Here is a 15,145-nt window from a genome sequence, read left to right as displayed (position 1 = left end):
GTAAGTCCTTTTCTGGGGTTACTTCCCTTCTTCTTTTAATGCCACTAGGGCCAGCTTCAGAGTCACTGGACTTCTTTCGCACAAGATATCTGTCCATAGTGGCCTGTACCTCTCGTTCCTTTATGACTTGCCTAAAGTGTTTCACAACATTGTCAGTGTAATAATCACCAGCACGGCTTGCAATAGCTGTGTGAGGGTGATTTTCATCCATGAAGGTTTGCACTTCAAGCCACTTAGCACAGATTTCCTTTATCTTTGTAGTAGGCAACTTCTTCAATTTCTCTCTCCCCTCCTCTGAACCAGTTTCCTCAGGTCTGGCCTCTTGCTCTTGAAGTTGATCTATCAGCTCATCAGTGGTTAGTTCTTCATTGTCCTCCTCCACCAACTCTTCCACATCCTCCCCACTAACCTCCAACCCCAAGGACTTTCCCAATGCCACAATGGATTCCTCAACTGGCACAGGATTCTCAGGGTTAGCCTCAAACCCTTCAAAATCCCTTTTGTCTACACATTCTGGCCACAGTTTCTTCCAAGCAGAGTTCAAGGTCCTCTTTGTCACTTCCTCCCAAGCCTTACCTATAAGGTTTACACAATTGAGGATATTAAAGTGATCTCTCCAAAACTCTCTTAGAGTCAGTTGAGTTTCTGAGGTCATTACAAAGCACCTTTCAAACAGAGCTTTTGTGTACAGTTTCTTGAAGTTGGAAATAACCTGCTGGTCCATGGGCTGCAGGAGAGGAGTGGTATTAGGAGGCAAAAACTTCACCTTAATGAAGCTCATGTCCCCATAAAGTCGCTCTGCCACGTCTGTAGGATGACCAGGGGCATTGTCTAACACCAGGAGGCACTTAAGTTCTAATTTCTTTTCAGTTAGGTAATTTTTCACATTGGGGGCAAATGCATGGTGTAACCAGTTATAGAAAAATTCCCTAGTGACCCATGCCTTACTGTTTGCCCTCCACAGCACACACAAATTATCCTTGAGGACATTCTTTTGCCTGAACGCTCTGGGAGTTTCAGAGTGATACACTAATAAAGGCTTCACTTTGCAATCACCAGTAGCATTGGCACACATCAACAAAGTAAGCCTGTCTTTCATAGGCTTATGTCCTGGGAGTGCCTTTTCCTCCTGAGTAATGTAGGTCCTGCTTGGCATTTTCTTCCAGAACAGGCCTGTTTCATCACAATTAAACACTTGTTCAGGTTTCAGTCCTTCAGTTTCTATGTACTCCTTGAATTCCTGCACATATTTTTCAGCCGCTTTGTGGTCCGAACTGGCAGCCTCACCATGCCTTATCACACTATGGATGCCACTACGCTTCTTAAATCTCTCAAACCAACCTTTGCTGGCCTTAAATTCACTCACATCATCACTAGTTGCAGGCATTTTTTTAATTAAATCCTCATGCAACTTCCTAGCCTTTTCACATATGATCGCTTGAGAGACGCTATCTCCTGCTATCTGTTTTTCATTTATCCACACCAATAAGAGTCTCTCAACATCTTCCATCAATTGCGATCTTTGTTTCGAAAACACAGTTGAACCTTTGGCAAGAACAGCTTCCTTGATTGTCTTTCTGGTGCCCACAATAGTAGCGATGGTTGATTGGGGTTTCTTGTACAGCTTGACTAGGTCGGCTATACGCACTCCACTTTCATACTTATCAATTATCTCTTTCTTCATCTCTATAGTAATTCTTACCCTTTGAGGTGTAGGGTTGGCACTAGAAGCTTTCTTGGGGCCCATGGTCACTTATTTTCCAGAAACAGCACCGAAAATACTGTAATAATACGAAATATTCCGAGTGTATGCTTGGATGTTACCGCGGAGGCTGGCTGGTAAACAATGGGACGGAGCGGCACATGTGAGGCTGGCTGAGGGCACATTGGACGCGTCTCGGACGAAAATCGGTATGCGGGTTTTTAATCGGTATGCGCGGCAAAAATTTTGCGATAAAAGTAATCGTTATGCGGAAAAATCGCTATGCGATGCCATCGTTATGCGGGGGTCCACTGTATTGTTATCTTTGAAAATTAACACACGCTCGCTTGTGGTCAACACTGCTAAAAGCTTCAATGTGCTCCAAGCTTTGGTTGTCAACTTCATGTGATATTATAAACACTAATTTCACTTCTCCTCCACAGATATTTGTTTAGTTACCGGGAAGTAGTCTCCCTCTCTTCTACACACCCTAACCTGAACCTCACTATCCTCATAAAAACTCTTTACAGCATTTAGTAACTTACCACCTATTCCATATACTTGCAACATCTGCCACATTGCTCCCCTATCCACTCTATCATATGCCTTTTCTAAATCCATAAATGCAATAAAAACTTCCCTACCTTTATCTAAATACTGTTCACATATATGCTTCAATGTAAACACTTGATCTACACATCCCCTACCCACTCTAAAACCTCCTTGCTCATCCGCAATCCTACATTCTGTCTTACCTTTAATTCTTTCAATAATAACCCTACCGTACACTTTTCCTGGTATACTCAGTAAACTTATTCCTCTATAATTTTTACAATCTCTTTTGTCCCCCTTCCCTTTATATAAAGGGATTATACATGCTCTCTGCCAATCCCTAGGTACCTTCCCCTCTTTCATACATTTATTAAACAAAAGTACCAGTACACTAATATCACTAGAGGGCATGTGATAAATAATGTTTCAGCAATATCACTTAGTGATCTGCCATTTAAAAATTTTTTCCATTTAATTGACACTTATTTTCTTTTATTCTCTTCCATTTTTTCATTCTATGCAACTATTGCTATCTATAAATATTACAGGCATTTCTAGTTTTGTTTGTTTACGAAGAAAACTATTGCATTTCTAATATAATTTAAACAAGGAGTAGTAAGTCTTATATAAAACTTTCATTGCACTGAATATTTTGAATATGGTACATGGCATAAAATATTTTGTTTTTACCTGTGGCTGGAGTGCTTTGAGCGTTGGTAATTTAAGGAGGAGTCTGGAGAATCTTTCAGGTGTGTCTGGATAAGAGTCATCAATATGATGCCGCAACTCCTGTGCTGCTCGTTCCTGCAGCCTTTCTATCTGGTTTCGTTTCCCTCCTTGAACATTTTCTATGGATATGGTAAGGTATTTAGGAATATAATTTTGGTTTTTACCTCTGCTCAGCTACAGAGCATTAAAGTCAACCAAGAAATATAATTTTGAAGGTAGAAATGGTATTTTTTTTTTCATATTTGTCAATCTAATTTTCTACTACACAATTTTTTTTTTTTGGCAAAAACTATTAATTGCAGTGCTCCTTGTGTAATTCTCCCAAATGACCTTCCTTTCACCTGTGTTATATCTATTCAAATACTTCTTACAGTTATTCTTTCACTTATGTGGCCTCCATATCACAACTGTCTCAAGAGCCCCTATTATGTGTTACTACTAAAGAAACAAACATTATTATTATTATTATTGTTTATTATAATTATCATTATATGAATACAGTAAATCCCTTCTCCTATATAATTACTAATTTAAAAACAGAAACTTTTGTTTTTCTTTTGGGGCCACCTTGCCTTGGTTGGATATGGCCAGTTTGTTGACAGAAGAAGAAAGAATAAAGTACAGTAAACAATTAGGTATCTAAGTGCTGTACACAAAATGAACGTCTACAATGTGTACTGTATATATAGACACTATACATGTATGTATATTCAAGCATCAGTTGATTCTGTTTCCAGAACATCCCTCAACTTTTTATAAAAAGCTGTAAATTTTTTATTACGATGAGGAATATGCCAATCACACATCATTCACGCCGATAATCTCCTCTCTGGGCCCAGGAATACTCACTGTACACTTATCAATCAGGAATATAACTTCTTTGTCTGTGATTGCATATCAAAGCTCACTTGTGGTCAACATTGCTAAAAGCTTCAATGTGCTCCAAGCTTTGGTTGTCAACTTCATGTGACATTATAAACACTAATTTCACCTCTCCTCTGCAGACATTTGTTTAGTCACCAAGTATAACATTCATTTTATACCCTTACTAACCTCCACTCTGCTCATCCCTACCCTTGCAATACAATCCACTGTCGTGCTATATGAGCCATATGGATTTAGCACTTGTTTTCAAATAAAATAATAGCAACATTATAAAGGGAATTCTAAACATATTTTATTTCATGCCACTTATCATTCTTCATATTAACATAACTTCTAAATCAGATACTCTTTTGAAAGTGAAATAACAAAAAAAGGCACAATACAGTGACTGGAACGATACACAAATAACCCGCACATAAAAGAGAGAAGCTTACGACGACATTTCGGTCCGACTTGGACCATTTACAAAGTCACACTGTGTGACTTTGTAAATGGTCCAAGTCGGACCGAAACGTCGTCGTAAGCTTCTCTCTTTTATGTGCGGGTTATTTGTGTATTGAAAGTGAAACTTTTCATATATATCTTATAAACCATGCTCATTCTCTCTACTACGTATTTCACTAGTAGCATTTATATAGTAAACACTTTTATTTTTGGTAAAAGCAGAACAACAAACAAATGAATGTGTTTATTTTTCTCACCATATTGGAAGAGGACTATGGTTTTTAAGTATGCATATTCATGCTCATCTGGTTGAAGTTTAGCCATTGCTGTTACAAAATCTTGTAGGCGATTTATGTGGTCAGAAACCTGAAAACATCATAATCACTTTTATTTCATAGACAAATACAAGTATGTACTAGATTGTAAATACAGATCCACATCCTTTTATCTGAAATACTGAAATTCAAAAAGTTCCGAAAACCGAAGTCTTTTTGTGGAGTGTGGAGTCATCTCTGTGCTGGGTCACACTGCCACGTGGCAGTGTTAAGAATTATTCTGAAATTCGAAAAAGTCTGAAATTTGAAACAATACAGGCCCCAAGGGTTTCGGATAAAGGGACGTGCACCTGTATATATAATATCAATGTGTGGTGTAAATATTATGCAGAAAATTCGGAGTGTGGAAATTAGGAGAAGGTGTGGAGTTAATAAAAGTATTAGTCAGAGGGCAGAAGAGGGGTTGTTGAGGTGGTTTGGTCATTTAGAGAGAATGGATCAAAGTAGAATGACATGGAAAGCATATAAATCTATAGGGGAAGGAAGGCGGGGTAGGTGTCGTCCTCGAAAGGGTTGGAGAGAGGGGGTAAAGGAGGTTTTGTGGGTAAGGGGCTTGGACTTCCAGCAAGCGTGCGTGAGCGTGTTAGATAGGAGTGAATGGAGACGAATGGTACTTGGGACCTGACGATCTGTTGGAGTGTGAGCAGGGTAATATTTAGTGAAGGGATTCAGGGAAACCGGTTATTTTCATATAGTCGGACTTGAGTCCTGGAAATGGGAAGTACAATGCCTGCACTTTAAAGGAGGGGTTTGGGATATTGGCAGTTTGGAGGGATATGTTGTGTATCTTTATATGTGTATGCTTCTAGACTGTTGTATTCTGAGCACCTCTGCAAAAACAGTGATAATGTGCGAGTGTGGTGAAAGTGTTGAATGATGATGAAAGTATTTTCTTTTTGGGGATTTTCTTTCTTTTTTGGGTCACCCTGCCTCGGTGGGAGACGGCCGACTTGTTGAAAAAAAAAAAAAAAAAAAAAAAAAAATTGGAAATTATTAAGCATTTTACCATATTTCGCGGCTTATAAGACGCTGCTTATAAGACTTGTTTTAGATTCAATGGTTCGGCACTGGATGTAAATGGAAGAGCTACAGCCCACCCCACACCCCAAACTTATAGCTCCTGTCACTGATCTTCAGTTTATAGGACACAGGGTGGTTTTGGAGACATTTTATGATAAAAAAAAAATGCGTCTAATAAGCCGCAAAATACGGTATATAAAAAAGAGACCGAAACAAAGAGGTTTTAATTATATACACTAAGTTCAAGACTACAATAACTTAAGGGCATGGATAAAGGCTTCTGGCAAGTCCATTAGCATTCAACTTCATTTTGTATGAAGGATTTTCCTGAACAACCTCATGGAAATGTAAGCACTGTACTGAGAAGTATTATATAGTGTGACAAACCTGTTTGAACCGGGACGATGTGAGCTTCTCGCAATCTGCAGCTTGTGTGAGGTGTGACACTATGGCAGTGAGAATAGTGTTGAGGGACATGATGCGATTACATTGAGCCATACCCAGGGTGAACAATTCTGACCAGCAACCCCGAACCAACGTCACCTGTGTCTCTTGGCTAAATGAGAATATGAAGTTGATTTGCAATTATAATATTTTGGTAGTTACTTATGTACATGTACACTATATCAAAATGAGCTAATAAACATTTTTAAATTCATCTTCCACCATTCAATGTCAAATAATAATAAAAATGCTCAGCAAATAATTCAGCTATACTTAAAAATAATATTCAATGAGCTCTTGTCATTAAAGAAAATACAGTAAATCCTCAATTTAACTAACTAGTAGGGAAAAGCGGGTAGCAAGTACGTAATGGCAATTGTGGCAGACAGAGATGAGATTGTTTTACTGTGATTCTAACAATAATGGACAATTCTGTAACCAACAGACTTTGTCCACTGTTTCCAAATCAATTAGCACAGCGAATTTTGATACCTATTTCTGAAGTCTGTTAAACCATTAAATTGAGCGTTTAGTAATTTTTCTAAACTGTAAAGAGATTACAAAGAATACTACTGATTTCATTCAAGACTTTATACAATAGAGGAAGGCTGATATTATTTTTATTATTAAAAATGTATGTACTATATATGAGAGTACAGTAAATTTTCTCATAAAACACACGTCGATACTTTTTTCATAGAACATTAATCACTTTTCTTTTTAATATTTCTACACAATTTTGACTAAATGTACGTGCCATTAAGTTTTAAAATGATGACTAAGGCTTAAAAATATTTCTGTTAGGATATTTCTACAGGTGTAGCATGGGGTGAGCTGACTGCTGATGACCCACAGATACAGTCATGTAACTATCTTTAAATACTTATTTATCAACAAGCAAAGGGAAAAAGTAGTTTAAAATTCTTCCTCATCACAATCATTTACTGCTCACAGCCACAACAGCATTCCCAACACCTCTATACATATCAACAAGCAATAAAACAAAGAATTTAGGATAAATTCTTACTTCTGTTGTACTTTAACATATTTTACAGTGATAAAATTATGTATTAAATTTAAAAACACATTAACGGCATAATAGCCTTGTGTGATTTCTTTGCAAGGCAGACCATGCCTATTGTCTCCAGAAGGAATAATGACATACAGTAGAACCTCGGTACTCAAACAGCTCCCTACTCGAACAAAGTTCAGCGCTCGACCAAACAAATCGACCTGACAGTACTTTGCTGTAAACTATTTTGTGTTTCTTCACATTTTTTGGTGTTTTTTATATTATTTGCATAAATAAATCACCATGGGGCCTACGGGCCTTCTGGAATGAATTAAGTTCGAGTACTGAGGTTTCACTGTACCTCAACAAACACCAGCTTCTTTCCAGGCCTTTCTTATCTTTATTTAATAAATAAGCTTTTATTGAAGTTTTGGGTATATAACATACATTTCTAAATTAAAAGGCAATAGCATCCATAATGTATTTTGTCAAAAACTTCGTTATTTTTATGAAATAAGAAATTTAAAAAAATTATCATTTTAAGAGGTATCAAGAGCCTAACCTTATTTTTCTCATGTTTTTTCATATAGCATAACATGAAAATATATAAAGCATCAATTTCAGGAATGTAACCCTCGTATTACACGAGAATTCAACATACTAAAAGAAACCAAGCTGATTTCTATTATTGTATTATTGTACTCTGATGAGAAAAGCAAGTTTGGGATTATCAGATAAAAGGAATTGCTTTTGAATGTAGTCTGATATTGCTTTCTGCAACCAAAACAGGTAATTACTGTACAGGCAAGCCCCCAGCTTATACAACAGGTTAGGTTCTGGGCTACTGCTGTAAAGCAAAAATCTCTGTAATATGAAACAGCCTTTTTTCCACTTTGAAATGTATATAAAAGCCTGATAACATGTTTACAATTTCATATATTAAGTAAGCAATAGATTTTTTTTTTTCAACAAACCGGCCATATCCCACCAAGACAGGGTGACCTAAAAAGCAAAATGAAAAGTTTCTCTCTTTAAATTTAGTAATGTATACAGGAGTATACATGCAGTTTAAAAACTGTAGCGTAAAGCACCCTTCTGGCAAGACGGTGATGGAGTGAATGATGGTGAAAGTTTTTCTTTTTCGGGTCACCCTGCCTTGGTGGGAATCGGCCAGTGTGATAATAATAATAAAAAAAAATAATACAGGAGAAGGGGTTACTAGTCCCTTGTTCCCAGCATTTTAGTTGTCTCTCATGACACATGACTAACAGAAGAATTCTGTTCCACTTCCCCATGGGAATAAGAGGAAATAAACAAGAACAAGAACTAGTAAGAAAATACTAGAAGAAAACCCAGAGGAGTGTGCATATACAGTGGAACCTCGGCTTATGAATTTAATCTGTTCTGTGACCTTGTTCGTATCCTGAGTTCTTCATATGCTGAGTCAATTTTCCTCATTTAAATTAATTGAAATGCAACTAATTCGTTCCAGCCTCTCAGGAGGCATGACAAAATAATGCTAATATCAACTCTACGGGTTAGTTATCTATCACAATTCATCTAATATGACATAACAAACAATATTAATAACACAGAAATACGATATATACTCTAGAATGAATAAAATAGGCCATAATATGGCAAGTGATGGCGACACCGGCAGCGGCAGAAAGTATCCGCCGTTTACTCTCCCACTTCAGTATCTTCCCAGTCCATAACCCCCACACCTAGCTTGTGTTTTTGGGGTGTCAGGAACGGATTAATTTGATTTCCATTATTTCTTATGGGGAAAATTAATTCGGCTAACGATAATTTCGCCTAACGTTGAGCTCTCAGGAACGTATTAATATCGTTAGGCGAGGGTCCCCTGTATATTGTATTATTATTATTATTATTACTACATATTATAATATTATTATTATTATTGTTATTATTATTAATTTAGGGAACTGGAGCACAGATCCAATTCCATAGATCAAGAGCCCATCACCATGTACATAATAACAATAATTAATAATACAATGTAATAATAATAATGAGAAACTTCAAAAGGCTGCCAGTAGTTGGCACCACCATCAGCAAAACACTGGTAACCACTACTAGTACACTTTTCACCTGTCTAGACTTAAGTAGTCTACAAGTATTAGGTTAAGTCTGCTTGAAATGCCTCAGCATGATAGTGGCTTTCTTTGCTCCAATCATATTATGATATGTAAACACATACTGTAATCTTTGCAAAGAAATAAATACAGTATTTTATTTATTTATTTATTTAAGGAACCTCCCTTGAGGGGAAAGTTCTCATCCTGAAATTTCCTTCTATCCAGAATCAAAAAATCTACCAAACAACGGTTCGTAACCTGAAAAATTTGCATGGTGGGGCGTTCGTAAGCCGAGGTTCCACTGTATATGCTTGTACAACAGGGCCTCATTTATATGGCAGGTTAGGGTCCTGCCAGAAAGCAGATATTGCTGGAAAGTAGAATGGCATTCTTTCCACTTATAAATGCATATAAATGCCAGATAACAAGTTTACACTAACATACATATATTAAGTTAGCAATAGAACAAGGCATTAAAAACAATAAAAAGTAAAATACACACACAGTACACCCATTACTTACCTTAAAATATTTGTAGTCCTAATGTAGGGTGAGAGGTGAGTTTTATTTGTAGGAAGTCAGGTTTGGGAGGTATGATAGCCAGCCAGGTCAGCCCACCCCACCCCACTCACACCTAATATGCTACAACATTTAATTAAAGCACCCCAGAGCGATAAAATACATATACAATACATTCATTAATTACCTTATTATATTTGTAGTCTTATTGTGGAGCAAGAGGCGAGTTTTATTTGTAGGAAGTCAGGATTAAGAGGTTTGGTAGCCAGACAGGTCAGCCCACCCCACCCACATGTAATATACTATTACATTTAACTCTTTGACTGTTTTGGTCGTATATATGCGTCTTACGCGCCAATGTTTCTGACGTATTAATACGTGTAAATTCTAGTGACTTCAAATCAAGTAGGAGAAAGCTGGTAGGCTCACATGTGAGAGAATGGGACTGTGTGGTCAGTGTGCACCATATAAAAAAAAATCCTGCAACACGCAGTGCATGAGAAAAAAAAAACTCCGACCATTTTTTTGGATTAAAACGCCGACTTTGAGGTGTATTTTCGTATAGTATTTATCATTGTATTCTCGTTTTCATGGTCTCACGTGATAAAATTGAAAACATATTACAGAAATAGAAATGATTTTGATTAGTTTCATGATGAAAACGACCTTGAAATTGAGCTCAAAGTAGCAGAAATGTTCGATTTTTACCAATGTTCAAGAGTAAGCAAATCACACCACACATCTAATAAACATCAACTGGGGAGTCTAATATTCTTTCACTAGTGCACTGATATTATTTATACCATTTTTACAATAATGCAGTAGTCTGCATAACTAAATGTTTTATTTTTTGTATGAATAAAAAATAAAAATAGAAGAGATGTGACTAATTAACAGAGGATATGTTATTTTAGTGCCAAGAATGTCTACATTGTTTATTCTGGACCCTATTTTGAAATTGGCATCTTTTTTAGTTTGCATGATATTGGCCAAATTGCCAATTTCTGACCACTTTATTAGGTAGTTCAAATTGGTAAATGGGCGGTTTCTTGTACGCAGTTGATAGAACAAATGGAGTTCTAAAGAAATAGCTATGAGTTTGGTCAACTTGAACAATGGAATTGGCCAAAAATAGGGCTCAAAGTCGGTGAAATTGCCGATGTGTATATGTCGCCGAGACCGCTAACTTCGCGGGAGCGTAATTCCGTGAGTTTTCGACCAAATTTCGTACTTTTGGTGTCATTACCACTGGGAAAACATTCTCTATCATTTCATAAGAAAAAAATTTTTTTTTTTTTCCAAAAATTTATCGACATAGAATGACAGTTTCAGAAAGGGGCCTGTGACAGTCAAAGGGTTAATTAAAGCGCCCCAGAGTGATAAAATACATATACTGTACAGTGCATTCATTAATTACTTTAAAATATTTGTAGTCTTAATGTATGGTGAGAGGTGAGTTTTATTTGTAGGAAGTCAGGTGGTAGCCACCCAAGGCAGAGCTTCCCACCCCACCCCACCCACATGTAAATAAACCAGGTGAATGTGTCTGGTTTTCATCACTTTACATTGTGTACAAGTTGTCTCTATGTTGATACAATAGAATAAATAAAGAGAAACACTCCCATTCTCCTGTAACACCATTTTTAGAAGAAATGATGCTCTGAATGAAGGCATGCGAAACGAATAATTTTTTAGTTACCACCAGTAATATTACAATGACATTTTCTCTGATATTGGACTACAAGTCGCCTGGCTACTACAAGTTCTACAATTCCTACAAGTCACCTGGCTACCACATCTCATATTAATGTTAATTTATTCTACTGTGGGGTGTATTTATCATGTTTATATGTTACGTAGCGTGTTTATTATATAATTTTGAAAAAAATATCATAGATGGATTAATGGAAATGTCTATATTAACGTAATATATGACATTTAACCCTTAAACTGTCCAAACGTAGATCTACGTTGACGTGTGTAGCGCTCCGACCTTGATTTTCTCCATTTGAAAGCATGTAAAATTGGACGTAGATCTACGTTCGGAGCACTATGCACGTCAACGTAGATCTACGTTTGGAGAGTTTAAGGGTTAATGCGCCCATGAGATTATGTATTACATCAAGAGTAGAGAAACTCTTAATGATTTTAATGTGTACCTGCATGCCAGCACAGTGTGTAAGTATACAGTGGACCCTCGACCAATGATGTCTAACGATAAAAATCGCCTAACGATGTGTTTGAGCGTAAAAATTTTGGCCCAACCAATGATGAAAAACTCAACTAACAACATTCGTCCCAAATGCGTCCACGCATCCGTCTGGCCTGAGCGTGCCTCAGATGCCCTGCCTTCAGTTAGTGTGCCACTGTTTACAAGCCAGTGTAGTTGGTTCCATGCATACATTCGGTACATTTTGTATTATTCCAGTGTTTTTAGTGCTTGTAACTGCTAAATAAACCACCATGGGCCCAAAGAAAGCTTCTAGTGCCAACCCTGTGGTAAAAAGGGTGAGAATTACAACCGAATTGAAGGAGGAGATAATTACAAAGTATGAAATTGGAGTGCGTGCCTCCGAGCTGGCCAGGTTGTATAACAAACCCCAATCAACCATCAATATTATCTTGGCCAACAGAAAGGCAATCAAGGAAGCTGTTGTTGCGAGAGGTGCAAGTATGGTTGTTGTTGTGGATAAACGAAAAACAAACATCAGGAGATAATATTTTTCAATCTATAATATGTGAAAAGGCAAGGCAGTTGCATGACGATTTAATTAAAAAAATGCCTGCAACTAGTGGTGATATTGTTGAATTTAAGGCCAGCAAAGGTTGGTTTGAGAGATTTAAGAATCGTAGTGGCATACACAGTGTGGTAAGGCATGGAGAGGCTGCCAGTTCGGACAAAAAAGTGGCTGAAAAATATGTGCAGGAATTCAAGGAGTACATAGACACTGAAAAATTAAAACCTCAACAGTATAACTGTGATGAAACGGGCCTGTTTTGGAAGAAAATGCCAAATAGGATCTCCATTACACATGAGGAAAAAGCACTACCAGGACACAAGCCTATGAAAGACAGGGTAACTCTTAATGTTTTGTAGTAATGCTAGTGGGGATTGCAAAGTGAAGCCTCTACTCATGTATCATTCTGAAACTCCCAGAGTGTTCAAGAAAAACAATGTCGTCAAGGCTAATTTGTGTGTGATGTGGAGGGCAAACAGTAAGGCATGGGTCACTAGGGACATTTTTTATGATTGGTTTTATCATGTGTTTGGCCCCACTGTGAAAAATTACCTCCTGGACCTCAGGTGCCTCCTGGTATTAGACATTGCTTCTTCTCATCCTTCAGACTTACCAGAGAGAATTGCGGGGGACTTGAGTTTTATCAAAGTCAGGTTCTTGCCTCCTAATACCACTCCTCTCCTCCAGCCCATGGACCAGCAGGTCATTTCAAATTTCAAAAAACTGTACACCAAAGCAGTGTTTCAAAAGTGCTTTGAAGTGACCTCAGACACTCAACTGACCCTAAGAGACTTTTGGAAAGATCACTTTAGTGTCCTCAATTGCATAAACCTTATAGGTAAGGCTTGGGAGGGAGTGACTAACAGGACTTTGAACTCTGCTTGGAGGAAATTGTGGCCACAATGTGTACAAGAGAGGGATTTTGAAGGGTTTGGGGCTAACCCTCAGGAGCCTATGCCAGTTGTGGAATCTACTGTGGCATTGGGGAAGTCCATGGGGTCGGAGGTTAGTGGGGAGGATGTGGAAGAGTTGGTGGAGGACGATGATGAAGAACTAACCACTGATGAGCTGCAAGAGCATCTGCAACAGCAAGAGACCACAACTGAGGAAATTGCTTCAGAGGAGGGGAGAGAGAGATGGAAGAAGTTGCCTTCTTCAACAATTAAGGAAATTTGCACAATGTGGACAAAGTTGCAAACCTTTATGGATGAAAATCACCCTGACACAGCTATTGCAAGCCATGCTGGTGACTTTTACAATGACAATGTTGTGGCCCATTTTAGGAAAATCTTAAAGGAACACGAGGTACAGAGCTCTATGGACAGATTGGTGCGACAGAGGTCCAGTGACTCTCAAGTTGTTCCCAGTGGCATTAAAAAAGAAGGGAAGTAACCTCAGAAAAGGAATTGGTACCTAAAGTCCTTATTCCCCTTCCAAACAATACTACACCTCCATCTCCCCTCCTCCCATCTCATCATTCATCACTACATCTTCAATAAAAGTAAGTGTCATTTATTCTTCATTTAGTACAGTATTTATTGTGCATGTATCCTTGTTTTTCTGTGTAGGAAAACATATATTTCATGTGAATTTTTTTTTTTCATACTTTTGGGTGTCTGGAACAGATTAATTCTATTTCTATTATTTCTTATGGGGAAAATTAATTCGGCTAAGGACAAGCTCTCTGGAATGGATCAATATCGTTGGTCGAGGGCCCACTGTATTTAGGTACAGGTACACATAAGTATAATTATCAGAGTACATATAAAATATGCAATAACTTTAAAACACTTAAAATTCTGGAAAGTTTCCAGACATAATAGAGAGATGTGCTCACGGAGAATGTAAACAAACCAAGTGGGGTGCACCGTATTTGAAAGACCGCTCACCATATAGCAAGTTTTGGTCATAATTTGAAATCGTCGTACAGTAGGGCACAGCTTTACGGCATTTCGCTTTATGGCATTCCGCTAATACGGTCATTTCAAATTATGACCTAAACACTCTATACATCTCCCCTCACCTAACTTTCTAATACAGTCACCGTGCCCCACCCAGTTTGTTTACATTCTCTGTGAGCTCCGTAAGCACTACATCTTTCCATTATGTCTGGAAACCCCAAAATTTCAAGTGTTTTTAAAAGTTATTTCATATTTTATATATACGTACTCTGATAATTATATTGATGTATACCTGTACCTAAATAAACTTACACACTGTGCTGGCATGCAGGTACACACGATAATAATACTCAATAATCACTGAGTCTCATTAAATGTCGTATATTACGTTAATATGCACATTTTCATTAATCCATCTATTATATTTTTTCAAAATTATATAATAAACACAATACATAACATATAAAGATGATAAATACACCCCAGTGTAGAATAAATAAACATAAATATGAGATGTGGTAGCCAGACTACTTGTACGAGTGACGTCATATCAGTAATAATAATAATAATAATAATCACCTAGTCTCATTAACCCTTTCAGGGTCCAGAGGCCAAATTTCAAAGTGTGCACCAGTGTCCAAGAATTTTCAAAAATAATTTTGTTATTTTTTCTTATGAAATGGTAGAGAATCTTTCTGAAGGTAATAAAACAAAAAGCATGAAATTTGATGGAAAATTGAAGAAATTATGCTCGTGCAAATT

The 15,145-nt window shown here is 37.4% G+C and overlaps 1 protein-coding gene across 4 annotated transcripts in view; it reads right to left on the bottom strand.

The window, feature by feature from the left end:
- LOC128686111 (orphan steroid hormone receptor 2) overlaps nucleotides 1–15,145 on the bottom strand; it is a 565,796-nt gene that overhangs the window by 5,180 nt on the left and 545,471 nt on the right. For all 4 annotated transcript variants that reach the window (XM_053772796.2, XM_070083300.1, XM_070083301.1 and 1 more), the window contains 3 exons: nucleotides 6,055–6,223; nucleotides 4,570–4,678; nucleotides 2,945–3,102 (listed from right to left, as the gene is read on the bottom strand). In XM_053772796.2, coding sequence (XP_053628771.1) covers nucleotides 2,945–3,102; nucleotides 4,570–4,678; nucleotides 6,055–6,223 — 436 coding nt within the window. The remainder of the gene's footprint in view (nucleotides 1–2,944; nucleotides 3,103–4,569; nucleotides 4,679–6,054; nucleotides 6,224–15,145) is intronic.

This window comes from Cherax quadricarinatus, chromosome 9 (assembly GCF_038502225.1).
Source record: "Cherax quadricarinatus isolate ZL_2023a chromosome 9, ASM3850222v1, whole genome shotgun sequence".
NCBI classification, from domain to species: domain Eukaryota; kingdom Metazoa; phylum Arthropoda; class Malacostraca; order Decapoda; family Parastacidae; genus Cherax; species Cherax quadricarinatus.
The sequence above is the reverse complement of the archived record's forward strand: the minus strand, read 5'-3'. Positions and strand labels throughout refer to the sequence as shown.